This window comes from Poromitra crassiceps (assembly GCF_964638095.1).
Source record: "Poromitra crassiceps genome assembly, chromosome: 14".
Taxonomy (NCBI): Eukaryota; Metazoa; Chordata; class Actinopteri; order Beryciformes; family Melamphaidae; genus Poromitra; species Poromitra crassiceps.
The window spans coordinates 31430902-31458491 of record NC_139633.1 but is presented as its reverse complement, the minus strand read 5'-3'; the positions used below and the strand labels follow the sequence as shown (position 1 = coordinate 31458491).

The following is a 27590-nucleotide window of genomic DNA, read 5'->3' as shown; positions in this document are numbered from 1 at the left end:
AGGAAGCCAGTCCTGCTCTAATGGGAGGGACAAGAGGAAGCCAGTCCTGCTCTAATGGGAGGGACAAGAGGAAGCCAGTCCTGCTCTAATAGGAGGGACAAGAGGAAGCCAGTCCTGATCTAAGGGGAGGGACAAGAGGAAGCCAGTCCTGCTCTAATGGGAGGGACAAGAGGAAGCCAGTCCTGATCTAAGGGGAGGGACAAGAGGAAGCCAGTCCTGCTCTAATGGGAGGGACAAGAGGAAGCCAGTCCTGCTCTAATGGGAGGGACAAGAGGAAGCCAGTCCTGCTCTAATGGGAGGGACAAGAGGAAGCCAGTCCTGCTCTAATGGGAGGGACAAGAGGAAGCCAGTCCTGCTCTAATGGGAGGGACAAGAGGAAGCCAGTCCTGCTCTAATAGGAGGGACAAGAGGAAGCCAGTCCTGCTCTAAGGGGAGGGACAAGAGGAAGCCAGTCCTGCTCTAATGGGAGGGACAAGAGGAAGCCAGTCCTGCTCTAATGGGAGGGACAAGAGGAAGCCAGTCCTGATCTAATGGGAGGGACAAGAGGAAGCCAGTCCTGCTCTAATGGGAGGGACAAGAGGAAGCCAGTCCTGCTCTAATGGGAGGGACAAGAGGAAGCCAGTCCTGCTCTAATAGGAGGGACAAGAGGAAGCCAGTCCTGCTCTAATGGGAGGGACAAGAGGAAGCCAGTCCTGCTCTAAGGGGAGGGACAAGAGTGTGGTGCCTTTCAGCGACATGGACACCGTGGCCAGGGACATCAGCCGCTTTTGCACACTGCACATCTCAAATCTCACTTGCTTCTCTTTATCTACATGTCCTCCTTTGTGATTAGCATACTGTAGATTTAATGAAGGAAACGAATAGGAGATAATGCCTCTTACCTGCATTCACCTCAACAGAGTACCTCATTATCATTATCATTATTATTACTTCACAGGCGGCTTGGTAACAGGCCGTGGTCCCGCCCCCCTCCACCACTGACAGAGCTATGCAGAGATGATTAGGCTGTCCTCTCTTGCTTGACAGCGTTGTTCTTCTTCACCACCCAGAGTAAACCATAACACCTTGATAACATCTTCAACCATACAGGCATATCTGCACACCTCTAAGCTGCCATCTACATGTAGGGCAGAGGTGGGCAAGTTGCCAAGTAAAGAGCCAGCAAGTTCATCCTACGTATCTATAATACAGGGTTCCTACACATTTTCCATTTCAAAATGCTATGACCCACAGAAAGCACCATAGAGCTCCGGTCTGTCGGGACTAAAATCCTCAGATGATCGCCAAGACTGCCGGTCAAAATTAGGGTAGAACTCTTGAGTAATTTAAATGTGTCGTTTTGGGCGAAAATAAGCCTTGATGAGATCATTCGGCAAGAAGATTTTGTCAGTGAAGTTCGTCTCGTCTGCTACGTTTCCCTGGAAATAGCGGACGCTGTGTTGGACTTTCCCGTTAAAATATGTATAATAAGGAGCCCGAGTCTCTCACAAGTCGAATAGTGGCAAAATGTGGTCATGAAACAAGGATCATTCCATTCAGGCTATATGGGGGGTGCTGAATGTTTGATTTTACATAGAATTAATTGGTTTCTCCCAATAGATCGTGTTATAATATACAGCCTATTTTGGTATAAGTATCAGCCTATTAATACCGTAAAACCAAGTCTCAATTAGACAAACAAATCAAACAAGCTCATGCCAATGGATTGATTGCCAGATAGTCTTGTAAAAAATACGAATAGTCGAATATTCGTATTGAACAGGCAAATCTGATTCGACTGACAGAATTCTGAGTCGGGGGGTATACAGCCCAAATGAACACATAGGGCAACATACAATTGGTTTACGGATTCTGAAAGCTCAAGAGACTGTTTTCAAAACATGCATGTCCTCTATAAATAGACTTCATCTTCCATCGTGACTTTTCGTATCGGGGGATATTGGGTGTTCTGGTGTCCACTACAGTCAAGATATACATGAGCGTTTTCTTACGCCATCCATTCTTAAAACTTGCATTTTGGGTGGAGTTTCCTAGCTGCTTGCATTTTGAGGCATCTTGGAGCGGGTATTTGGTGCTAAAGTTTGACACAGCCAAGTTTGCATGGCGTTGTACTCACCTGCCCAAACGAACCAAAGAAAAAAAAAAAAAAAGTTTTACATACTTTGTGCCCATCACTGCGCACCAAGATGAAAATGTTCCTGTATTGTTCAGCAGCACAAACTGAGAGAATTTGAGATGGGCTTATTTCTGATGATCCGGAGATGTTCTTCTGTCCACCGTACCTGTACGTCCTCCAGGCTGCTCTCCCAGCCAATCAGCGAGCTCCTCCTGCTGCCCAGCAGGACCTTGCTGTCGGCGTTGTTGATGATGAAGGAGAGGCCACGGGTGGACCTCTCGGGGAGGGTGTTGGGAAGGGTCCTGGTCGTCAGGACCACAACCTGCAGACAGACGGGGGGAAAAGAGAGAGACAGTTGAATAATATATACATCATCTATTAAAACTGCAGTGCTTGTTGTTGATTTTTTTGTGTGTGGGTGTGGGGGGTAATTTTGGTTCCAACACCCATGTTTGCATGTGGGTCCCTAGCAGGATGGGGCATGTAGCAGTTTCATATTTGAATGTCATCTATGAAAAACTGTAGCAATTGCCCTTATTGAACGGCCAGTGGGGGCTCATTGGACCAATCATTTGTCAACCAAGAAACGGTCTCATGTCACGATGCCAGACCAGAATCAGTCAACTCAGTGGAGTGGGCAGATTGAAGGTCTGGACCCAGGCAAAGACAGGGTGGGAGAGAGAGAGAGGGGGGGGGGGGGGGGGGGACAGTGCCTGTGTGTGTGTGATCGTGTGTGTACCTTCTGTGCAAGGGCGGAGAACTTGAGGACGTTGAGAGTCTCGTCGAACATGGAGGCACATTGGTTGATGTTCACAATCATGCACGCTTTACCTCGACCACAGAAAAACCCCTGCAGGTAGTGGGTCAGCTTGCTTTCTCTGAAGGGAACGTGCTGAAGGAGCCTGAGGGCAGAGACACACAGCTGGGTTGGTGTGTGCGTTGCTGTGTGTGTGTGTGTGTGTCAAAGGAACCATCAAGCTGTATTGAAGGGTAAGCCCTCAAAACACACAGAACGCCGAACGTAAGCAGAACTGAAGCTTGAAGCAGGCACAAGCTGAACGTACGCCTTGTTCACACAAGACGCCTTCTCTTTTCCTCTCAGTGCCTACTCTCTCGCCTTGAACCCGCCCACAACCCCCATTGACTTCATGCCTCACGGCTTCACGGCTTCAGCGTCACGCTTGGAAATTCGGCGTCAGGCCTGAGCGATCGCTTCAGCGTGGCGTGAGCGTGGCTGCGGCACGGCGTCAGCGTGGCACGCGTGCGGGTGGTGTGAACGGCTTCGCCTGTTAACAAGGAACTGGTGGGTACAGCGTAGGTGCAGCTTCGGTCGAGCGTTGCTTCGGCGTCCTGTGTGAACGAGGGCTAACCCGTGTAGGATTGTCTTCAAAAGGTGTAAAAGGTAAGGTCATAAAACTATAAATAATAAAAAATCTGCACCGACAGCCAATTAAAACAAACATGTAAACTAGAAAAGTAGCAAGTAGCAAAAACAAAAAAGTTATTTTTTGTATTTGCTCCAACTGAAAAGTGTGATGGTCACTCCCGATTCAGTAGGTCACGGGTTGGCTTGGTTCCAGCCTTAAAACTCGAAGTGTCTAAGGATTTTTCTAAATGTCTATGGGGAAATGAATGGGGAACTCTCTTCCCGTGCAAGAAATGTCACGTGACTGAGTTCAGCTCTATTCCACAAAGCAGTTTGCCTGCAAGCACACACACACACACACACACACACCTTTGGGACGAGACAGACCGTGAGACAGATACGTAGAAAGGAGCGATAAAGAGCGAGACAGACTCACTTGGCCTGCTGGTTGTGTCGTAATGCACTGATGCATTTGCCCAGGGTCATCAGGGAGGTGTTGATGTTCCCGGCTTCTTTCAGGCGATCGCCTTTGTTCTGGGTCTTGGCACATCGCTCGGAACCGGCCAAGTCGCACAGAGAGAGCCTGCAACGCACACACACACATACAGTACACACAGACAGACAGACACACACACACACAGACAGACAGACAGACAGACCATCAGCAGCAGCAAAAGGAAAGAGGTGGTGGGTACTGCAGCAATGGATCTCACATCAGAGCCGTTTGAATGAGGTCCCTGAAATGCTGAGTATCGCAATATTTTATTGTATAAATTAAATGCAACGTTGCAACATTGATGACAGGTTTTTATGACAGTGTTGGTCAGTCTGTCTGCTTGGACAATCCCATTTTGTTGCAAGAAAAATGAGTGAAGTGAGATGAACAGACTGGACATTTTATCTCATTAGACAAAACAGATGTTGACACAGTATTTTCCTTTGGGGAATGGGGACATAATTTGCAGTTGAAGAAATTGCTTTTTTTTTCTTTTTTTCCAATAATACTGTATTGTTGTGACCATCATATTGTGGGGACTGTGGTGATTCTCACCCCTGCAAAACTGACTGAGGTGGAAAACAAGTGGCTCCCAAATTGGCCCAAATCTGAAGCAAAATAATGGGCGGGAAGTCACTTACAATGCAGAAAGTATAAAAATGTATTCAAATGTAGCATCAAAAGTGTGTAAAGTGCCAGTGATAAGCATTTAGCAGCTCTGCTTCCTAACTTCTTTTGGTTGTTGTAAATTACAGTCTGTAACAGACCTGTCCCATATTAAATTACAGTCCTTAACAGACCTGTCCCATATTAAATTACAGTCTGTAACAGACCTGTCCCATATTAAAGTACAGTCTGTAACTGACGTGTCCCATATTAAATTACAGTCTGTAACAGACCTGTCCCATATTAAATTACAGTCTGTAACAGACCTGTCCCATATTAAAGTACAGTCTGTAACAGACCTGTACCATATTAAATTAGTCTGTAACAGACCTGTACCATATTAAATTACAGTCTGTAACAGACCTGTACCATATTAAATTAGTCTGTAACAGACCAGTCCTATATTAAATTACAGTCTAACAGACATGTCCCATATTAAATTACAGTCTGTAACAGACCAGTCCCATATTAAATTACAGTCTGTAACAGACCAGTCCCATATTAAATTACAGTCTGTAACAGACATGTCCCATATTAAATTACAGTCTGTAACAGACCAGTCCCATATTAAATTACAGTCTGTAACAGACATGTCCCATATTAAATTACACTCTGTCTCCTAACGGATTAAATGAGGAGTTTGACCTTTCGTATGAAGTGGCCTTTTAGGGTTTTCCCTTGGACACCCTTTAATCGAGTCAATCTACCATGGCATCTACTCATTAGGGGTTCAAGCCCTGAAGGGGCTGAAACCCTATTGTTTTTGTGCTGGTTTATTATTAGGGGTTCAAGCCCTGAAGGGGCTGAAACCCTATTGTTTTTGTGCCGGTTTATTATTCTCGTTCTTCTTCTTCTTCTTGTTCATCTGCCCCGACGCAAATTCCCGTGAGTTGGTAAATGGCAGAGACCTGACATTTGGCCCAATGACAGATATTGGTGGCAGGTAGCTGCTCAAGAAAGATTTTTCGAATCGGCCTGAAGGTGGCGCTATAATTGAAGGTTTTACGTTAAAGGCCATAACTTCCACGCCGTTGGTCCGATTTTCAAACTTTTTTTTTCCAGATGTTCAGGTGGACCTGCTCTACAAATTTGCCATAAGGACCCTCAATGTCCGCCTGGAAAGTTTTTGAGATATTTGGAAAAGTTTGGAAAACACATTTTTTGCATCTCCTCCTAGACCGTTGGACCGATTTCCACTAGACTCGCCAGGAAGCATCTATGGAGCAAGCTCTACAATCGTGATTGGTGGATTTTTGAAAGCTACTTTAGTTTTGGAGATATTGATCGTTAAAGTTGAGAGGGGCGTGGCCTCACAGCTAAATTGTCATAACTTCATGACCGATTAAGGAATCTTCACGAAACTTGCAGGAGGTCTTCGGAGACCATCCCAGACCATGTGTGTCAAATTTGGTGCAATTCCACGAAAAGGGGGCGCCAGAAATGGGCGTGGCTTAACATAAAAAGGCTGTAACTCCACACCTGTTTGTCCAATGATCGCGAAACTTGGCAGATATATCAAGGAGGATGTCCTAGTCAGAATCAGAAGCTTTGTCATCTGCGCAAGGCTTGAACCCCGCCCATCGCCGCTTGCGGCTATATTATGGTTTATTTTTTCTTTTCCTCTCTGCCTCAATGCAAATTCCCGTGAGTTGGTATACTGCAGAGGCATGAGATTTGGCCCACTGACAGATATGGTTGGTTCCTAGATACTCCAGAAATATTTCGTGAATCGGCCTGATGGGGGCGCTATAATTAGGGGTTCAAATTTCAAACTTTGAAAGGCCATAACTTCCACGCCGTTTGTCCGATTTTCAAACAACTTTTTTCCACACGTTCAGGTGATCCTGCTCTTCAAAGTACCCCCCAGTTTCCTCAAGGTCCGCCTGGAAAGTTTTTGAGATATTTGGAAAAGTTTGGAAAACACATTTTTTGCATCTCCTCCTAGGCCGTTGGACCGATTTCCACTAGAATCGACAGGAAGCATCTATGGAGCAAGCTCTACAATCGTGATTGGTGGATTTTTGAAATCTACTTTAGTTTCGGAGATATTGATCGTTAAAGTTGAGAGGGGCGTGGCCTCACCGCTAAATTGTCATAACTTCATGACCGATTAAGGAATCTTTACGAAACTTGCAGGAGGTCTTCGGAGACCATCCCAGACCATGCGTGTCAAATTTTGTGCAATTCGACCAAAAGGGGGCGCCATAAACGCCAGAAATGGGCGTGGCTTAACACAAAAAAGGCTGTAACTCTGCACCTGTTTGTCCAATGATCGCGAAACTTGTCAGATATATCAAGGAGGATGTCCTAGTCAGAATCAGAAGCTTTGGCTTCTGCGCAAGGCTTGAACCCCGCCCATCGCCGCTTGCGGCTATATTTATTCTTGTTCTTGTTGTTCATCTGCCCCGACGCAAATTCCCGTGAGTTGGTAAATGGTAGAGACCTGACATTTGGCCCAATGACAGATATTAGGTGCTAGTTTCTGCTCAAGAAAGATTTTTCGAATCGGCCTGAAGGTGGCGCTATAATCGATGGTTTTACGTTAAAGGCCTTAACTTCCACGCCGTTGGGCCGATTTTCAAACTTTTTTTTTCCAGATGTTCAGGTGAACCTGCTCTACAAGTTTGCCAAAAGGACCCTCAATGTCCGCCTGGAAAGTTTTTGAGATATTTGGAAAAGTTTGGAAAACACATTTTTGACATCTCCTCCTAGACCGTTGGACCGATTTGCACTAGAATCGCCAGGAAGCATCTATGGAGCAAGCTCTACAATCGTGATTTTTGGATTTTTGAAATCTACTTTAGTTTCGGAGATATTGATCGTTAAAGTTGTGAGAGGGCGTGGCCTCACAGCTAAATTGTCATAACTTCATTACCGATGAAGGAATCTTCACGAAACTTGCTGGAGATCTTCGGAGACCATCCCAGACCATGCGTGTCAAATTTTGTGCAATTCGACCAAAAGGGGGCGCCATAAACGCCAGAAATGGGCGTGGCTTAACATAAAAAAGGCTGTAACTCCACACCTGTTTGTCCAATGATCGCAAAACTTGTCAGATATATCAAGGAGGATGTCCTAGTCAGAATCAGAAGGTTTGTCATCTGCGCAAGGCTTGAACCCCGCCCATCGCCGCTTGCGGCTATATTTCTACTCTACATTTTATGAACGGCACATGGCTGAAGTTTCACATTGTTATTTTTGTGTCTTGGTCATTTAAAAAGGAACTGCACTAAATGCTCATCCAGTGCTTCCCTGCTATCCATACAGATTCTGCATCATTGAACACCTGGGATCTGTCCAGTAATGAAGACAGTTTACTGTCTATACCGTATGGCAGTTCAACTGATGTGAAACTTATACTGACTCGCTGATGGTGTGGACCCTTGGAATCCCAACATCCTCGATCCTCAGGATGCGAATAGAGAATATACTGTGACTGGGGAGAGAGAGAGAGAAAGAGAGAGAGAGAAAAAACAACAGTTTCAACTTTTTTTTTAACTTTAAAGTTAGTGGGATATTTTCCCAAAATATGATATTGTCAGAACTGTCTGAACAACCAAGTGTTTCCATAAGCCGAATTGATCCTTGCAAGTTCAACAAAAAGTGAAGTGCTTTTAATCTTATTGTACTGTTGCACTCGATGTAACTTGCTCGAGAGTACAGTATCAGGCTACATGTCCAAATGTCTGCCTTACCTCCTGCTGGAGAGCTGGTTGAGCTTGGTGGAGGAGAACCTTACCTCCTGCTGGAGAGCTGGTTGAGCTTGGTGGAGGAGAACCTTACCTCCTGCTGGAGAGCTGGTTGAGCTTGGTGGAGGAGAACCTTACCTCCTGCTGGAGAGCTGGTTGAGCTTGGTGGAGGAGAACCTTACCTCCTGCTGGAGAGCTGGTTGAGCTTGGTGGAGGAGAACCTTACCTCCTGCTGGAGAGCTGGTTGAGCTTGGTGGAGGAGAACCTTACCTCCTGCTGGAGAGCTGGTTGAGCTTGGTGGAGGAGAACCTTACCTCCTGCTGGAGAGCTGGTTGAGCTTGGTGGAGGAGAAGCTCTGGTTCCTCTTTCCCAGCTTCATCACCTTGCAGGCTTCCTCTGCACTGTTCACCTGCACCCAGCGCAAGTCTACACACACGCACGCACGCACGCACACACACACAGATTTATAGACACTGACTGCTGAGGACCCTTTTGAACAGGAAAGAATATAACGGAAGAAACTCATTTCACACCAAATGTGAATTTAGCGTCAATTTAGCAAAGGTAAAAAAAGCTGCGTTTTACCTTCGCTAAATTGACGGCCTACATCAGGTGAATCAATCAATCAATCAATCAATCGCTAGTGCTTGTTGCCGACGCCCGTATGATATGAGGAGATTAATCAAAGTGCAGGAGGGCTGACGCAGGTGCCAGGTGAGGAGTGGGAGAGATTAAGCTGCGTAGCCTATTGCTGGAGATTTCCTGTTGTCCGCTGTCTGCACCGACACTGTCGCAGTTATTACTTTTAGCTGCGTTGTTTTTTTATCAAGGCAATGTCTTGATGAAAGTAAAGATATGGGTTCATGGAGTGTCTGCAAATGCAGATAGATAGGCTACAGTATAGGAGCATGCATGTTGTCTGTGTTTGAATAACGAAAGCGTCCTTACCGAGAATGATGTGCCTGTTGAATGCCGACCAATTAGTTATTCTTGCTGCAAAATCGGCCTCTTAACAACACTCGACTATAGAGGCTATAAAGAATAGACTATAGAGAAATAAATGTATTCAAAACGTTTATTTAGGAAACAATTACTTTATAACATCCTTTTTTTATAGTGGCCGTGCATAGGGATGCACCGATCCACATTTTTTCACTTCCCATCGGATTCCGATACCTGAATTTGGATATCTGCCGATACCGATATTATGCCGATACCAATATTTTTCTTGAATATACAGTATAGGCAAAGATTTGGCCAATTAAAGAATTTTTTTTTAAATATACCTTGCAAAAAGCAGACAAAATTAAGAAAATATACAAGGCAAAGAAGGATACTATTATACATGGGCAAATTACGTCCAGCGCCCGCTGTGCGGCCCGCGCTGGAATTGCAAACCCCCCCCCCCCCCCGATTCTGATCCGATCCGTGAATTAGTGCCAATATCGGCGCCCAATACCGATATTGGATCGGATCGGCCCCATCACTAGCCGTGCAGTACCCTCCTTACACAGGAGTTGATGACAGAGGGACAAACACCTACCTACCCTTTCCCAGCTGGGATTCAACAAGCACAAAACTCACACATTCCCAAAGTTGGTGCAGGTGTGTGTGTGTGTGTGTGTGTGTGTGTGTGTGTGTGTGTGTGTGTGTGTGTGTGTGTGTGTGTGTGTGTGTGTGTGTGTGTGTGTTGGGGCGGGGGGGGGGGGGGGACTCCTACACTCTGGTACTTGCAACCTTGTCCTTTTTCACCTTTTTTATATAATTTCACAGAAACAATTCACAGCAATGTTTTAGAAGTGGACCGATGATTGGCCTGACAAAGGTTGGAGCGATTGTTACCCTGAAGTTTCACTTCAAGCTGGGATTCAAACCTGCATCCTTCCGGTCACAAACCGGCTTCGCCAACCTCTCGACTTCCGACCCACTAACCTTTGACGAAGGCGTTTCCCTTGACGTCCTGTGACAGGCGCAGGGCGGTCCTCCTCGGAGCTCCGCTGGGCACCGTCTCCAGCAGGTCGTGGATGTTCTCGTTGTAGATCTCACAGAAAGAAACCCAAACGGAGAACTTGGTGTGGGTTTCCACCTCGAGACCGACGCGGTCCTCCGCCATGACAGTCGTCCCCAACGAGGCAGAGCCTGACGGATATACAGAAGATATTTCTAGCAATGTGCCAAGAGGAGGAACAATTTTGCATCAAGTGCTTTATTCATTACAATGTTGTTTTTAATGTTAGCCCTGGATGTTACGCATCAAGCTGGCAAAACACTATTATTCTCTTATGGAAGTGCAAGGAACACAAGAGACTGGCGAAAGTAGTAATCAGGGATGGGCATTTTAAGTAGGGAAGAACAGGGAAGAATGAAGCACTTTTTTGTTTTTCCCTCATCGTGTAAAGATTGTTTCAGCTGCAGTTACAATATTTTCATATTGTAAGCAACCTTTCATATTTCAAGCAACCTACTCATGTCCTCTGGCAATACCAACCCTAGTTTCGTTCCGGGGGTCAATACATCAAACGTCACTAGACGGCAAACAGAAGCTGCGCAATGCTTCATTTTGTCCCCCAATGGTGGGACGGATGAAGCGGTTGTCAAAAGAGGCACAAAAACAGCCAGGTAACCATCAATTAGCCCTCCAAGTAAGTATAAGTATTATGAAATAACATTTTATTATGGTATATGTTGCAATTGCTTGCAGCGATCTATTTTGCTGATGTGATCAATAAATGGCTCATCCAAACAAATATTTCATATCTCAATATTTATTTGCATATAATAGGGGGGGCCTTAGAGCTTCGCCCCCCCCACCAGGCTGATAGGGCCGCTCCGCCCCTGGACGGAGTCAGATTTTTTAATTAGGTAATTATTAAGGTATATTAATTACCCAATTACCTAATGATTGCCCTAATGATGTGATGTCAATCGAGCAATGATGACATCATCTGGTGCCCGACCGATATATCGGTTGGTCGATATCCGATATATCGTATCAGCCGATATATTGGTATCGGCCGATATGTTAGCCAATATTTTTAATTTTTTTAATCTTTTAAGTTATAGACAGCATGTTTATGTGTATATTTGATCCTTTTTCTTAACTCAAGTTATATATATTTGGTCTATTTGTGTTTTTGTATTTCTAGTTACAGTATTTATAATTATTAAATTCCTGCCTATATACATTACAAATCTCTCAAGTCATATCTTTGTCAAGTGTTTGATATTTGAGGGATCATTGAGTGTAATATAACGTGTATATAATATAAGAATATCGGCCGATATATCGATATCGGACTTTATCTTACTCCCTAGTATCGGTATCGGTCCCAAAAATCCAGTATCGGTCGGGCTCTAATCGTCACTGAAGAAATGACTCACCGATGACATCGTCATTGAGTGCTCGAGTGACATCACTGGTGTGACATACTCAATTCTATACATAAGTGATATAAATTACAAATCAGTGATTTAAATGTGTCCCAGAGGCTTTGGTGTTCCAGACCGGGGGGAGGGGGGGGGGGGGGGGTATAAATCCCTGGCGGGTGCACTAGTGTGTATGCGTATGTGCAGACCAACTTCAATTAAAAGATGACTCAAAATGAGTGACAAGCAGACAATAGGTAAAAGACAAATTGCAATTCTTGCCTTCCAGGATCGTCTTGCTGGTTGCGCTCAACAGGCTGGCACCGCTCTTCTCACTCTAAAAAAGGGCAGAGAGAAAAGACAGAAACATTATGAATGATACCAAATATCACACGTTCGTTGTCTTTAGACATCGAGCCTAACTTTCAAGACAGGAGGAGAGACAGGAAGGACTGGAGGGAGGGATGACCTGAGACAAAAGTCCTGGGGAGGATTTGAACCACCTGGGATGTCGTTCAAATACATTACGTCATTTAGCAGAAACGCTTTTGTCCAAAGCGACTTACAATATCACATGTTGTCAACAGTACAGAAAACAACTATGCAACACAATCAAAGACATGTTGATAGACTAGAGTAGCATAATGTAGGAAGTAGTTTGAGAAGGAATAAGTAACATGTAGCATTAGTAAGTTTGAGAAGGAATAAGTTTTGTTTTTTTAATTAAAAGATGTTAGTTCAAGAAGGGCCCAGGACAGGTGGAGCCTGAAAAGGTGTGTTTTCAGTCTCCGCTGGAAGATTGGCAGCGATTCGGCCGTTCTGACTGAAGGGGGGAGCTCGTTCCACCATTGACATCACTGGTCCACAACTTGACTCAAATCAACTCAACTGTCAAACTAAACGAATGCCTGCTAAACTGTTGACAGTATTTGGATATGTGTGAGATCATGTGCAAAATAAATCAGCGTTGTTGTTCGGTGAAGTTCTCCTTTAAGCTCACTCAGGGTTTTTCCTGCATAGAGAATGACGAGTCAAATCCCGCCCCGCCTCCAGCTCTCACTGTTTTCTAACGAGCGTCGCACTCGATGGATTTCTGCCAATGCAGCATTAAACGTTAGCCGACGTGTTGCCGGAGTGGTGCTGTATCGTAATCAGCACACAGTGCACTGGAGAAAAGGAGAGTAAAGGCCTATTTGTGGTCACTCTGGCGAGCCAGGCGCGGGGAAGGAGCAAGGGGCGCGCGCCAAATATGACGTGATTGCGCTGGGCGACACCCCCCGCCGCAACCGCATAGTGCGTACCTCAAGATTTGACTCCTGCAGCTCACGGGGCACATTGCGCTTTGCAGGGAGACAGGAAGAGAAATGAAATGAAGAAGTAATGGCACGTTCCTTTATCGCAAAATAACTAGGATGTGGAGGCTAAATGACGTCACGTCACATCCGTTTTGTTAGCGTTCCATTTGCAGAAAACTGGAGCTGGGAAGCTCACTGTTGAATTGCGTCGCATCCGTTTAAACGAGTCAGCTCTTGGTCAGATCCAGTCGCTAGCCAGTGTTAGCAATAACCGTTGATAACAAGGCATCTCGCGGCATTTTGCGCATACAAACACTGCAGCCTCATGTCCACACATATAGAAGTTAGACAGAAGTGCTAATATATAACATTTACTACGATTATAACTACTGTTGTTGCGCGGAGCAGCCATCTTGGATTTTTGAGGTCGGGGCTGCCGAGGCTTTTACGAGTTTGGAATGGGAAATACCAGCTCTGGTGACAGCAACGTCCCAGCTCATGACCTTTGAACCGTAAGATTACCAGTTCCCAGTTATAAAGGAATGCAAAGGAGTACACTGAGCCGTGTTTTGACCACATTTCTTGACCCATATGGTAAAACTTTGATTTGTAACGGTTCTTTTGAGTCATTTCAACAAGTCAATGTGTTGTTGTGTTGAGAGAGATTAAGGGGCACTTTACACGAGGACGGTTTCCTATGGAAACGGGGAATTATTCTATCGTTAGTGCCTCCCGTTAAGACGGCGACGGCGAATTCGCGCTTAGGAAACGACACATTTTGGAACCACCCTCCAGAGTGAAATTGTTTGAGACGCTTCCCGCTGAGCGCTCCATGTAATCGCTTTGGAACGGCACATTTCAGAAACTCTGACGTGCCTGCACACGCGATTACGCCATAGCCGTGCGCGAGTTGGCAACCAAATACAACGTCAGTATGAATGAAGTTTGGCAACACTCAGAATTAAGCTACACTGCGGCCAACTTCAGTTACATGTTCATAGCGTTACTGCTGCGAGGAGCCGATGGCTGTTACCCGGTCGGCATTTAACGTTAGTTACAAAAGCAGTCGACAGTGTTTTCTCACTGCCAGTAGCAGTAGGGTGACAGATCACAGTCAGCGCTCCCGGTCCTCGCTGCTCGTTAAAGATTTCAAATAGGCGTTATTCTGATAAACTGGTCACATATATGTTACATTCTCACCCGACAAATATTAAAACTTTAACAGTTTGGGGGGTTTTTTTTAGCTTGAAAAAAGCTTTTTGGCAAGTCTAAATGACTGCGGAAAGTGTACTCTACTTCTGCGTTTAAAGCGAAATTACGTCATCCAGTATGGGCAAATAATAAGGTGATCACACTGCCACCTAGTGACCTGGCATGTACATTACGTTTTAAAAATTCAACAGCGCTCATGTAAACAGGGAGAAGGTGTGAAGGAAAAGGTGTGAAGGAAACGCTATTGTGTCGTTTCTTTCAGAAACTGTCCTCGTGTAAAGGGCCCCTAAGCAGCACATAGTATCAGAGGCTATCAGGGCTGAGAACTGAAACGCCTATTCAGTAAAAACAAGTTTGGTGATTCTATTCATGTGCTTATACGGTCGTTTGAGAGTGAAACCACACTCAGTACTCAGCTCAGTAACCACACTCAGCACCTAATAGTGTTTCGCTGTGACTTTTCATGGGCCATTCTCACTATTATCACCATACAATGTAAAATGATGATCAATTGGTCCCAGCGCGGAGCGCGCGCGCGATCTGCCTCCCTCGACTATAATGAGCGCTTAAGGAGCGGAGTGAAGTCCAACTTACAGCAGTAGCAGCTCTCTGAGTTCAGCACTCAGACGACAGCGTGGTAGGGTCTGTAAATACAACATCTATGTGGGGTGGGGTGATGGATTATGAGTTGCTTTCACGCCACGTTGTTACCTAGCTGGTGAGACGCAACGCTGGAAAGTAAATAAACGTCCACGCACATAAACGTGCAGGGCCCGAAATTAGAGCCCGCCACCCGCCAATGGCGGGCATATTTTAGCTTTGGCGAGTGACATAAAAGGTCTGTCCGCCACGTGGCGGGTAACAAAATAGTCATGTAAAATAATTAAAACTGCGGTGTGTTTTGGTCTTACGACAGTCGCCTTTATTGCAGCGATTGCAGCCCCCAATCTCTCCTTGCGTGTCATCTCCGGCCTCATTTTTGGCTTGTTTTGGCCGACGTCACATCCGCTACTCTTCTGTGCTGACTGGCCGTGGCCATCTGCATTCTGCAGCGCCTGCTTGCACTGCAGGGAGCTAACGTTACGCCGGTCCGCCTGCTATAGCTAACGTTAGCTTGATTTAACGTTAAATGGGTTACAATGTGGAACCATATCGAGGGAGTAAGCCGGCCGCTAAAAAGAAAACCCACCGCGGCTTTCTCCAACCACGAGTGGGACCACCTAACAAAATAAAGTTTCGGGAGGAGTGGAAGTTTGGCGATAGTTTGATGTTTCAAGAGACTGGCTACAGTATGATGCTGGGGCTGTAGTACAGCCCCAGCATCATACTGTAGCCAGTCTGTAGTGATGAGTTGTTCCGTGTGCCGCAAGTATGCCAAAAAGAAAAATAGAAACAACACGTTTGTCATCGGTAGTAAATCAATGAAGCTGGAAGCCGTTCGTGACCATGAACAGAGCCAGTGTCACACATAGGCTGCAAAGAGGAGAAGTAGAGAGAGGGTGAGGAGTCTGAGGAGTTATGTTTACAAAACCTTCAAATTTACTTATGTTCTGTTAAATCCTGCAAAGAGGGTAGAGTGAGGAGTCTGATGTTTAACATTAGGTTACAATTTAAGCTCAAGATTGACATGACATGTATTGATAAGATTGACTTGACATGTATTGATTAATCAATCATCAATCAATATATTAAAATAATTAGCTTCAAATTTTACTCTGGCCTCTTATTTAAGTGTGTATTCTTCAACGTAATATCTTATCTACTTGAAATGTACTGAAAAAAATGGATATATATGGATATATGTGACACAAAAATGCGTGTTTTTTTTTGGCCGGTAAGAAATATGCTTGGCGGGTAGATTTCTCCCATCTACCCGCCACTGGCCGGTGGGTCAAAAAGTTAATTTCGGGCCCTGTAAACGTGGCAGGTGGATCTTAGGCGTTATCAGCCTTGTGCTGACGTCAGCCTTGCGAGGCAGGTGGATTCTTGAGATCACGACCGCGCCGCGAGAAGTCCATCTTGCAACGCCGCCAAATATGAGTTTGAATCTGTGCCGGCAGCGGGCCAATCGGCATTGAGGCATCTACGCCAGGCTGGATTTAGCTGCGACAGCAGCAAGAAGCGAACCCGTGATAGACGGTAATAAGACAGATGGTGAATCAAAAAAAAAAAAACTGGCAGTAGAGATGTCACGATATATCGCGATATCAAAACGTGACAATATGTATCGTTGAGATTAAATCTCATATCGCGAGAAAAATAAGCTGAACATGGTGGCACTGATCTGCATCTGATTGATGGCTCCCTCTCCTTTTCATTGCTTTGTTTGAACAGACGGGGGACGTTACAGACACGGAGGATGAAAATGGTGAAATTACTCAAATTAGCGTGGCGGATGCCCCCTCAACTTACAAATCGATCGCAAAAAAATAATGTTAAAATATATCATATCGTTATCGTGTATGGTATCATGATATGAGTGTATCGTGACACCCCTACCTGGCAGGTATTTTCTGAAAGCCCCTTGCCCTTTTGCAAACAGTTTGCGAGGACGAGTTCCCAGGTGGTTCCGTGTAACAAACCATCTGCCGTGTCACGTTGGCGGCTGGCCAGGGCGGTTACCTCTTTGAGGGGTCTGAAGAGGTTTCTCTTGCACACGGCCTCCTCGCCCTGCTGCTCCTTAGTGAGCCTGGTGAAATCTCGGCAGCGCTGTGGTTTGAGGCTCATCTCTGTGTAAACCCGCTCCTCGATGCTGTTGAAGATCACATTCAGAGACCTGGGCAGGATCCCCGCGTCGGCATCTGGACCTGCAGTGACAAGAGCACATGGTGAAGGAGTGACACTCTGGACCTGCAGTGACAAGAGCACATGGTGAAGGAGTGACACTCTGGACCTGCAGTGACAAGAGCACATGGTGAAGGAGTGACACTCTGGCCCTGCAGTGACAAGAGCACATGGTGAAGGAGTGACACTCTGGCCCTGCAGTGACAAGAGCACATGGTGAAGGAGTGACACTCTGGCCCTGCAGTGACAAGAGCACATGGTGAAGGAGTGACACTCTGGACCTGCAGTGACAAGAGCACATGGTGAAGGAGTGACACTCTCCGCCTCTTCAACAATCTGCTACGTCCAAAGGCTTCGTTCACACCTCAAGGCTTCATGCTCAAATCTCAATTACCGGTACTGTTTTTTTCCCCTCTTTTTGGACGACTGACTGTCACTGTTCATATATATTCTAGATCGGTGCTTCTCAACTGGTCTAGCCTCACAACCCACATTTTTCCTTAGTCATTAAGTCGCGACCCAAATTTCTGATTTCTTTGAGGCTTTTTAAACAAGTTCAAACTGGTGATGCTCGCAGCTAGCATGGTTTGGTACCAACGGATGCCTCAGGCCATCTAGTTTCAGAAGATACCATATCTGGCTTTAACTAGAACGACCGCGCTGCGGATATACGCCTCCACCAGCAGGTGGAAGCTAGGTTTTTATTTTCGCAATAAGGCTTGTTTTTCTTTTGAGGCAAGAAAGCGGCTTGTCTTGGCAACCTTCCTGCCGATAATTGACTACGGAGATATTCTATACATGCATGCTCCTGTGGCAGCACTACGTAAGCTGGACACAGTATACCATGGGGCGCTCAGGTTTATCACTAACTTTAGACCTTTAACACACCGTTGCTCTCTGTATATGAAGGTAGAATGGCCCTCCTTAACCTTGCGCAGGTTGAGTCACTGGTTTCCTCTTCATTTACGAGGCCATTCTGGGACAGCTCCCACCTTATATATGCTCGCTAATCACCCTGCAGGAAAACCGCACTTATCAGTTACGTTCTCAAAATAGAGTCCTGCTGACCGTACCAAAGGCTCGGACTGAGTTTGGCAAAAAGGCCTTCCATTTGTCTGCCCCTCTGGCCTGGAATGAGCTTCAAGAAACACTGAATCTACAGGAGCTTGTCTCATTAGACAGTTTTAAAGTGATGTTAAAAGTCATGGAGGCTAACGGAATGCAGGTCTATAAGTGTCATGATTAGAAGCATGCCTATCAATGTGATATTATGTTGTACTTTTTTCTTTTCCTTTAATCTTTGGTTGTTAGTTCAGTTGCTTATATGCAAATGTGGTGATATGTTATGTAACTGTATGTCTGTAACCCTGTGCTGCCTCTTGGCCAGGTCTCTCTTGCAAAAGAGGTTTCTAATCTCAATGAGACTAACCTGGTTAAATAAAGGTAAAATAAAAAATAATAAAAGGTGATCAGTCGACATCCATGTCTGTGCAGACTTTGACGTTTGAGCGAAATGTGAAGACATTCCATTACTGAGATATGGCGTTACCGAGCTTGGAAATAGCGTTTGTGAGGTCACAGTGACCTTTGACCACCAAAATGTAATCAGTTCATCCTTGAGTCCAAGTGGAAGTTTGAGCCAAATGTGCCGAAATTCCGCCAAGGCGTTTCTGAGATATGGCGTTAACGAGCATAAAATGAGCGGTCGTGAGGTCACAGTGACCTTGCACTTTGACCACCAAAATCTACTCGGCTCATCCTTGAGTCCAAGTGGACATTTGAGGCAAATTCGAAGAAATTCCGTCAAGGCGTTCCTGAGATATCGCATTAACGAACATGGGACGGACGGACAACCCAAAACCATAATGCCTCCGGCCTGGCTATCACCGGCGGAGGCATAAAGATGAGCCTGCTACAGCCTCTGAAAGACAGCAGTGTTGGCCGTGGACGCCGGCATCCTCAAGGAGTAGAAGAACTTTTTTTTTCATGCATACATCCGCGACCCACTCAAAAGACCCCACGACCCACTTTTGGGTCCCGAACCACCAGTTGAGAACCACTGTTCTAGACAACGCATATCCAAGATATGAACTGACAACAATGTTAAAATAAATACATGAACAGAGTGACAAGAACAAAAATGCATAAATTGTTGTACTTGGCTTTCTTTCCATTATTGAGTCTTCTTGTGCTGAACTCTTGCACGGCCAACCAAAATTAAACTGTTTTCAAATACAAACCACATGCAGTTGGATCCCAATTTGTCAAAACTTGGGGGGGGGGGGGGGGGTCGATGCAGCTTTTTGCTGTTCACACTGATTACAACACATTAGATGTGTCACATGAGGGGGGTGAAGGTAGAGTAGTAGTGTGCAGTGTGAACACACAGAAGGTTTAGTGTACCTGAATGTGCAACAAGCAGCAGGGTGATGAAAAAGAGTGTGCACGCTAGGGCTGTGAATCTTCACTGGCCTCACGATTCGATTCGATTACGATTCAGAGGGCTACGATTCGATTGCGATTATCGATGCATCTCGATGCATCTTAAATCGATGCATCACTTTTTTCCGCAATACATGATTTATTTTTTCTCACTTTCTTTTTTCTCACTGTGTGGCTACTTTTAAAATAAAAGTGCATTTGGAATTGCATTGTATTATGATCCATAATTAAAATAAACAACTGCATGTACTTCCATTATACATTATTTGATTAATGATTTGAAAAAAAAAAAAAATAATAATAATAATAGATTTTTGACATTTGTGAATCGATGCAGAATCGTGCACGTCCGCATCGCGATGCATCTTATAATCGATAATTTTTGACACCCCTAGTGCACGCTCAGTTTGGCTCTTTGCCTGACTCAAAATTATTCACTTTATTCAGGAAGCCAACTGCACACGTGTCCCTCGGGGAGAGGGAAAAAAAGAAGGGGGGGGGGGGGGGGGGGCAGCCCCATGATTTGCAAACTGTAGTAGTCAACTGGTTGCTTTTGTGTTAATCGTGTAGCCCTCCTTAAATGTATGAAAGAGTGGAACAGATCTAAGAATGTGAAGATCTTTTCCGAGCATTGGTGACTTCAATGTATGGACGAGTGCAACAGACCTAAGAATGTGAAGGTCTTCCCAGCGTTGGTGACTCCGTAGGTAAACACCAGAGAGTTTCCTCCTTCGAGAACGTCTTTGACCAGAGTCTTGACTGTTCCTTCAAAGAGCTCCCTCTGGCTTGTGTCGGGGCCATACACCTGCCAGCATCAAGAAAACACAGCATTGCAACAACTGGTTTGTACATTCTGCAAGCGCACAGTTGCCTGGACTCAGAATGATATGCTTACCAACGATGACCACATCAAGTCCAAATCCCAATCATCAAAATCAATGAATGATGAAGTATTTTTTGCTAGCATATTAACAATTAGGGCTGTCACTTTTCATTCGAAATTCGAATGCAACTTCGAATGTGGGGGAGGGGTTCGTGTTCGATATGTAAATTGACTGTTCAAATTTTTTTTTTTTTATTATTATTATTATTTTTTTTTTTTATGAACCAAAATTAACCAACTGCTGCTTGCTGGTAATGTTAATCCCATGTCAGAAAAAGTCTCCAGATTTGTCGCGTTAGTCTCTTCTGAGAAAGATTGTCTCCAGGGTCTGAAAAGTTGTCTCGAGTTGGATACAGCCAAGTTTGTGAGTCAGTGTTGTGACTGTGAGCATCCAAGCTAACACGTCGGGCTGATGCCCGGTGGCCTGGACTGGGAAAAAAAAATAAAAAAAAATAATAATAATTAATTAACCAAAAAACTTCGAATATATTCGAACGAATTTCGGGCAATTAAAGTTTGTTCGAACTTTATTTTGGGAAAAAGTGACAGCCCTATTAACAATTACTTTGATCCAGTATATACATCTTCTTACTAATGATCATAAAAAGACTGCATCTGTTATATATTTTTATTAATGCATTTTTTAATTAATTAATGCATCTATATAGACCAGAGGTTTTCAAAGTGGGAGGTGGGCCAACCCAGGGGGGTTCCAAGCAGTTTCAAGGGAGGCTCAGTGAATGGAAGGGAAAAACATATGACAGTTATGACTTCGTTATCAAAAGGACATCACATAGAATAGCCTAAATGTGTGTGATTTGGCTAAAGAGATAGTTCGGAGATTCAGGGCCCTATTCTCCCACAGGCCTTCGGCGCTAAAACGGGCCTTAAACGCAAAAAAACGTGCCTTGCGCCTGTTTTGGGACGATATCAATATGGCTTTACGCTGCCAAATGCGCTTTAGGCCGAATGGGCGTGGCGCAGTCCCAGAATGGGCCAAAGTGGGCGTGTCGGCGCTAACTACCGGCCTACTGATATCTTCGCACCTGGCCTACACTTAGCGCTTTGCGCCTTTGAAAAGCAGGCCTATTCTGTGCCTTCACTGCCTCTTCTCTGTCACCCTTCTCTCTCTCTCTCTCTGAGTTCCCAGCATGCATTGTGTTTCTCCATTTCGCTACTAAATAGCAACCAAATGAGCCAAAATAGATATAAAAGGTAGTTCTAAATTAATGTGTAATGGTAACACAGCCTGCCATTGTCAACATTTCAATATTGGACCAAATAAAACATCGAAATGAAAACACCACCCTATGTGAAACATATATGTCCTCTTGAGCCTATATATACCCCTTGTCGAGTTAACGTGATTTAGAGAAGTAACAGCGAACGCGTTCCGCGCTTCTACTGGCATCTGCTATACTGTGATGTCTGCTCCAATAACTTAGCCCCATTTCACATTTAGTTTTACAATAAAAACACATTTATGCAATGACTTTACATAATGTAGGGTATATTTATGTGCATCATCCTTCCTGCAGCAGGTGAGAGAAAATGATATCTTTCTGGACAAACTTTCACCAATCTAATAGGCTATATTTTTCTAGCTAATGCATTTGGAACATTCTTTTCACTTTGATCTTGCTATAGTGTAGCGTATTTACATGCTTGCAGTATTTCAACTGCAGTTAGATTGGTTTGAGAAGCATAATAATATGGAATAATAGCCTATAATGGAGACAGCAGACTGGATGAAGGGAGGGGGGGGGGGGGCAGAGCGCCTGGCTTTCGTCAGGTTTTGCGGGACCAGTGGAATTGGAGCTAAAAAGGCAAGCGTGCGATTCGTTTATTGCACTTATCCAATGAGCATGACGGTGCATAATTTTACGCTTAAAAGGCGTGGTTGTAATGCTTTGGGCTGCGTCTAGCGCCAGCACGACGATATCAAGTGCGCCTGTCCACGCCCACTGCTTTGCGCTGCGGCTGGCGCTCTGCCTAGAAACTGCGCCGATGCAACGATAGGGACCACAGTCGTTTGGGGAATTTTTACAGTTTTTTTCCCATTTTCCCAGAGCAAAAAAAAATGGTTAAGACTTTTTTATGTATTCAGTCTGAAGTGTGTCAAACAGAAATATGAAGCTCTTAGCTCAATTGTTGAGTGTCTATGGGATCAAATAACAAGCATGATCTCATAGGCATCCAGGAATTGAGCAAAGGGGGGGGTGCCTTTTTCCAAGCTTTGTCAGGGGGGAGGCCCACAGTCTCAGACCTTGAATACTTTGATACAGACTCTTCTTTTCTGCTGCAATGACTCAAATTAAATGAAAATGTTAAAAACATGCACATCCCAGCCGAATCGGGCAGGTGTGGAGCTAGAAGAAGACACTGGGACAAATGCATGAAACCGCTCGCACACTGCAAAGGGCTCCAGGTGGCGTTTCTTCTATTGCACCGGTGCAATAAAAGAAATTGCACCTGGAGCCCTTGCAGTGTGCGAGCAGTTTTCTTTCTTTTTCCAATTACTCAAATTACCCTTGAGGATAAACACAATCCCTGCCTCTCTCTCTCTCTGTGGTCAGTGGTTTTAAAGTGAGTTTCTTGCCCTGACAGATGGTCAGTGTTGCTGTGGCGTTAACAGTTACTAGATGCTGCCACTGAGACAGACCTGTGAGAACTGGAAGCGCTGCCCAGTCTGTGGAAGGGATTTGGACTTCTCACTGAGCCTCGCTGACACTGATGAATGGGGCGGCTTCAGAACAACCGTGTCAGGAGGCTCGATCATTACACAGTCCTATAAAAAACACACACACACACACACACACATATACAGTACAAGATATTAACATTGGTTAATATTCATTGGTTGATGAATGTGATAGATGCTCACAAGCACCTTGTAACTTGACTCATATGTTTTGGACTTGTCCCAAACTATCTGGTTTCTGGCACTCCTTTTTTAATATGTGTTCGGACACTCTGAAGGTGAGAATCTGTCCATCCCCTCATATTGCAATCTTTGGTAGACCACCGGATGAGCTCGATATGTCGGTCACCCAATCCAATGTTATCGCTTTTGCCTCGTTAATTGCCCGTAGGAGGATTCTTTTTCTTTGGAAATCCTCTCAGCCACCTTCATTTAAAGCTTGGCTCGAAGACACTTTATTTTTGCTTAAATTGGAAAAAAAATTAAATTCACCCTGCGGGGCTCCTCTGACAAGTTTTATTCACACTGGAGACCGCTGATCGAATACGTAGATGGCCTTCCCCCAGACGACGTGGCTCCATAGAACAAGGGCCTGCCCACCACACTCACAGCCGCGCAGTGTTTTTCTGGCCTCATGAGACCGAAATAGGCCAATTTGACCCAGATGCTTGCAAGTATAAACTTTGACAACTTGAGTTATTACTGTTTTCACTGTTATACTACCTCTTATTGTATATACGTGTGTATATGCGTATACATATGAATATGTGTATGTATGTATATTATTATTCTCATTTTATTTTATTTTATTATCTAATTTTATTTATTTTTTCTGTTGGAATGGGATTGGGTTGTGGGGAGGCAAAGGAGGGTAGATGTGTTGGTTGCGATGTTTCAATGTAAAAAAAGAAAGAAAATAAATTGGTTATTGTACTGTAATGCCAATGCTCCCTGCTCAAAAATAAATATTATAAAAAAAAAAAAGATATTAACATTATTGCTTTATAGTAGCCTACATGTACATATGCTATACATACATACACTGTCTGCACAGCTGTGAGTTGCTTTGACTGGAGCTGCCAGGTCTGTCTCATGACACAACATTGATACAAATAAGCTTAAGAAGTTCAAAATTGTTCTGTTTATTTGAGCCACAAATCATTCTAGCAATGGCATTGGCTTGCTAGAATTAGGGCCATATGAAATCCCTTTATTTTTTTCTCCAAATTCGGTTTTATTTTTTTCCAAATTCCGTTTTTCCCATTTTAATTTTAATCTTGGCGTTAGGATCGATTTATTAGATATTTTTTGGTGAGTTGTCTCTCTCAGACAAGCCTCTTCCACATGTTTCTCAAAGTGAAAACCAAATGGTAAGGGTCCCACGCAGGATCGACACCCCGTCTCTCTCTCAAAACACTCCAATCCAAAACAGAAGTATTTCTTAAAGGAAAGTTCTGCAATATTCCATGTTTTACACTTAATTCCATTTGTATTACCAAGATCCATGATTCCGTCCATTTCCCCCCATTTTGCAGAAATCATATGGCCCTACTGATGTAAACAATTTAAACATGTCACTACAAAGTGAAAATAATAGAATCTGGATTAAGAGCTGGTGAAATTGTGATGGGCAAGCCATCTCATTTGGGATTATTATAACAGATTAAAATGGAGCTCATATTGTGATTCATTTTCCTGACCCATGATATGTATGGTTACATTTTTTTGTATTGCAAGATATTATGGAACTTCGATAGACCTTTTTCAAAACATTGCTGCCATACTTCCGCGGGGTATAGCTTGGTTCATTGCCAGCAATAGTAACTCTGTCCGATCACTTATTTTGTGTTTCAGCATAATAATAACAATACAGACAATAAGGCATCGTCACCAATATATCTTTCTGTTTCTGTTGTCATACGACTGTGCAAGTAACTGCGATCAAGGGTCACTTTCTTTAATCTCCCTTTATTTTGATTCAGTTCAGCAAGTAAAACAGTTTTTTAGAATGTTTTACGTCGACTGACATCTCTACATTATATTTAACTCTATACAGACGCGCACAGGGCATTCTATAGCTGTTATTATTCAAGATAACCAACTACATTTAAACCTAGTTTTACCTGCGACTCGCCATTGTCACTCTCTGCTGCGGAGAAGGGTCTGACCCGAAGGTACACCTGGAGGTGCTCTCTCTCCTCAAGGGTGGGATGCTGCAGACGTTCAGATCAAAACAGAGAAAAGAACGTGAGGTGAGAAACAACTCTCATTCAAACATGATGAACTGATCAACTCCTCAGTGACACAACATATTTTGGCATTAAGCCGAGGATCTTATCTGGGGTAAAACTTGCAATAAGTTGAACAGTAGAACTAACTGAAATTCCTTGATACAAAATTTGCAAGCAAACAAAAATGGTCAAAGCCACATCCCCAAGATTAGGTTTCTTCTTAACCTGCCAGTTTCCCTGCATATTTTGGGAAAAATGTATGACATCTATGGCAAATCTACATGGCTGTTTGGCAAATTGTGTTTCTGCTGGTTGTATAGTTCCTTTGGTGCTTTGGATATGTTGCAATGATTAATCCTACAGGTACACACACTTTTGAGGTAGTGGGGGGGAAACTATTGTGGAGGCAACACAGCAAATATTTGATGATGTCACGGTTTCTCTTGGTAACGTTAGGTGGCGTTGTTCAATCACACAACTAACTCCAGATAGCTAAACACCTGTGAGTCTGTAGATGCGGTGAAGTCTGAGAGGAGGTCCCTCCTCAGATCGTCTATCGCTGCAGGTTCTGGTCTTTCAACCTCTTTCAAGCATGAATCCATCATCCTGTGACGAATCAAACAGAAAAGAGTTAGCACTGAATCCTTAGCTACGTCAAAAAAAAGCTAATGTTAAGTGAGTTCAACTAGCTAGCTAGCAGCAGTTACATTCAGTCTTGTGTGAAGGGGGGTCACGCCAAACTGCTTTGAAAAGCTTTACATTAGGTTTCGGCAAAGGCACACACCTCTCAGATCATGATAAGACTGTATAAAATGTATCAACTGATACGCTAATGACTGTTGAGTCTGGCGTTGAGGCTACTGATACGCTAACGTCAGCTGCTGGCAATGTTAGCTGCTGCTAACGTACCAGGGTTAGCGTTAAACAAAACAAATATCCGTCCACTAACTTGGCAATTCCGCGACGGTATGCCCAGTAGCACGTTGTGTAATATGAACAACAGACTTACCTGGCAGTTATTCTGGTAGAATCTGAAGAAAAGAATGTACGTTGGCTGGTTTGTCAGGTCTCAACCACTCTCAACACAAACCGGTGAGCCGCGGTCTTATTTTGAATCAGCTAGAGAGTCGGTTTGCACATGCGCGAGCTAGCTACGGCAATTCCACTTGGCCAAAAACGGGCGGGGAGAGAGAAAAAAGGTGGGTGGATGATTATACGTCTCATTTTGAAGATCGATACTAGCATCAATAGGATCGATACCAGCATAAGTTTCCCTCTTCTACGTGGTACCCATTTAATCAGTTGTCACCATAACAGCCATGGATGTATATTAGGCTAACAATGATAAACGAACACAGCCCGCATAGTAGCGTTTGGTTCAACTACTCAACTAAAAACACCGTTGGGCTGGCCAACTGAAAACTTACCCCGACTTTCAGTGTGTGTGTGTGTGTGTGTGTGTGTGTGTGTGTGTGTGTGTGTGTGTGTGTGTGTGTGTGTGTGTGTGTGTGTGTGTGTGTGTGTGTGTGTGTGTGTGTGTGTGTGTGTGTGTGTGTGTGTGTGTGTGTGTGTCCCTCTCTGCCTCTGAAGACAAGCAGTGAGGGGCACAGGGACAGGGTAGCAGTTATTTGTTAACAGTGTTGGGCTTTCAAAATGTAATATAGCCTACTAGGCCTACATATTACTAGTTACTTTCATTTTGAAGTAATAGGCTACGTTACTTTACATGTATGATTGTGTAGAGTAGCCTAACTTGTTACTTAGTTATTAGGCCTACACTACTTTTGTACTTTCACCAAAGTAACAGCAGAAGCAGAATGACATCGCAGCCCTGGCTGGAACCATCCCAAACAAGAATTTCAACCGTCTTGAAGTCAGTGTAAACCGTCGGAAATTCTAAATGTTATCATTTTCCTTTGTTACTGTCATCTAGTGGTTATTTGCAACACACAATTTGATTAGGAAATTATTGTATCTTTATTTAAATATATGCCTTGATAAAAAAAAAATCAATTTGTAGGCTAAATTGTGTTAGGCTACTTGACAAAGTAACTGGTATAATATTACTGAAATCCAATTGGTAATAACTTATATTACTGAATTACTGCTAAAAGTAATATATTACATATATGAGTTACCCCCAACACTGTTTGTTAATACTAAAGCATATCATGTTTATTATATTTTATAATTAGTGTAGTGTTAACAAATATAATTGAATCATTTCATGCACATAAAAATCACATTTGCATGTCCATCTGTCTAATTGCCTGCCAGTCGTCATCACATTCATTGTTATTTCCCCCTGGTGTGAGTAATACAGTACTGACTCTGGAACCATGT

General features: G+C 44.1%; 1 protein-coding gene across 1 annotated transcript in view; it reads right to left on the bottom strand.

Annotated features, from left to right (window-relative positions):
* Nucleotides 1-26345, bottom strand: part of kif20ba (kinesin family member 20Ba) — a 119707-nt gene extending 93362 nt beyond the window's left edge. The window contains exons 1-13 of the mRNA XM_083650736.1: nt 26257-26345; nt 25748-25853; nt 25140-25229; nt 22978-23103; nt 20099-20237; nt 16829-17013; nt 11982-12036; nt 10266-10472; nt 8648-8759; nt 8009-8080; nt 3919-4065; nt 2856-3018; nt 2283-2438 (exon numbers count right to left, since the gene is read on the bottom strand). Coding sequence (XP_083506862.1) covers nt 2283-2438; nt 2856-3018; nt 3919-4065; nt 8009-8080; nt 8648-8759; nt 10266-10472; nt 11982-12036; nt 16829-17013; nt 20099-20237; nt 22978-23103; nt 25140-25229; nt 25748-25852 — 1557 coding nt within the window. The 5' untranslated portion in view covers nt 25853; nt 26257-26345. The remainder of the gene's footprint in view (nt 1-2282; nt 2439-2855; nt 3019-3918; nt 4066-8008; nt 8081-8647; nt 8760-10265; nt 10473-11981; nt 12037-16828; nt 17014-20098; nt 20238-22977; nt 23104-25139; nt 25230-25747; nt 25854-26256) is intronic.
* Between the last annotated feature and the right edge of the window lie 1245 nt (nt 26346-27590).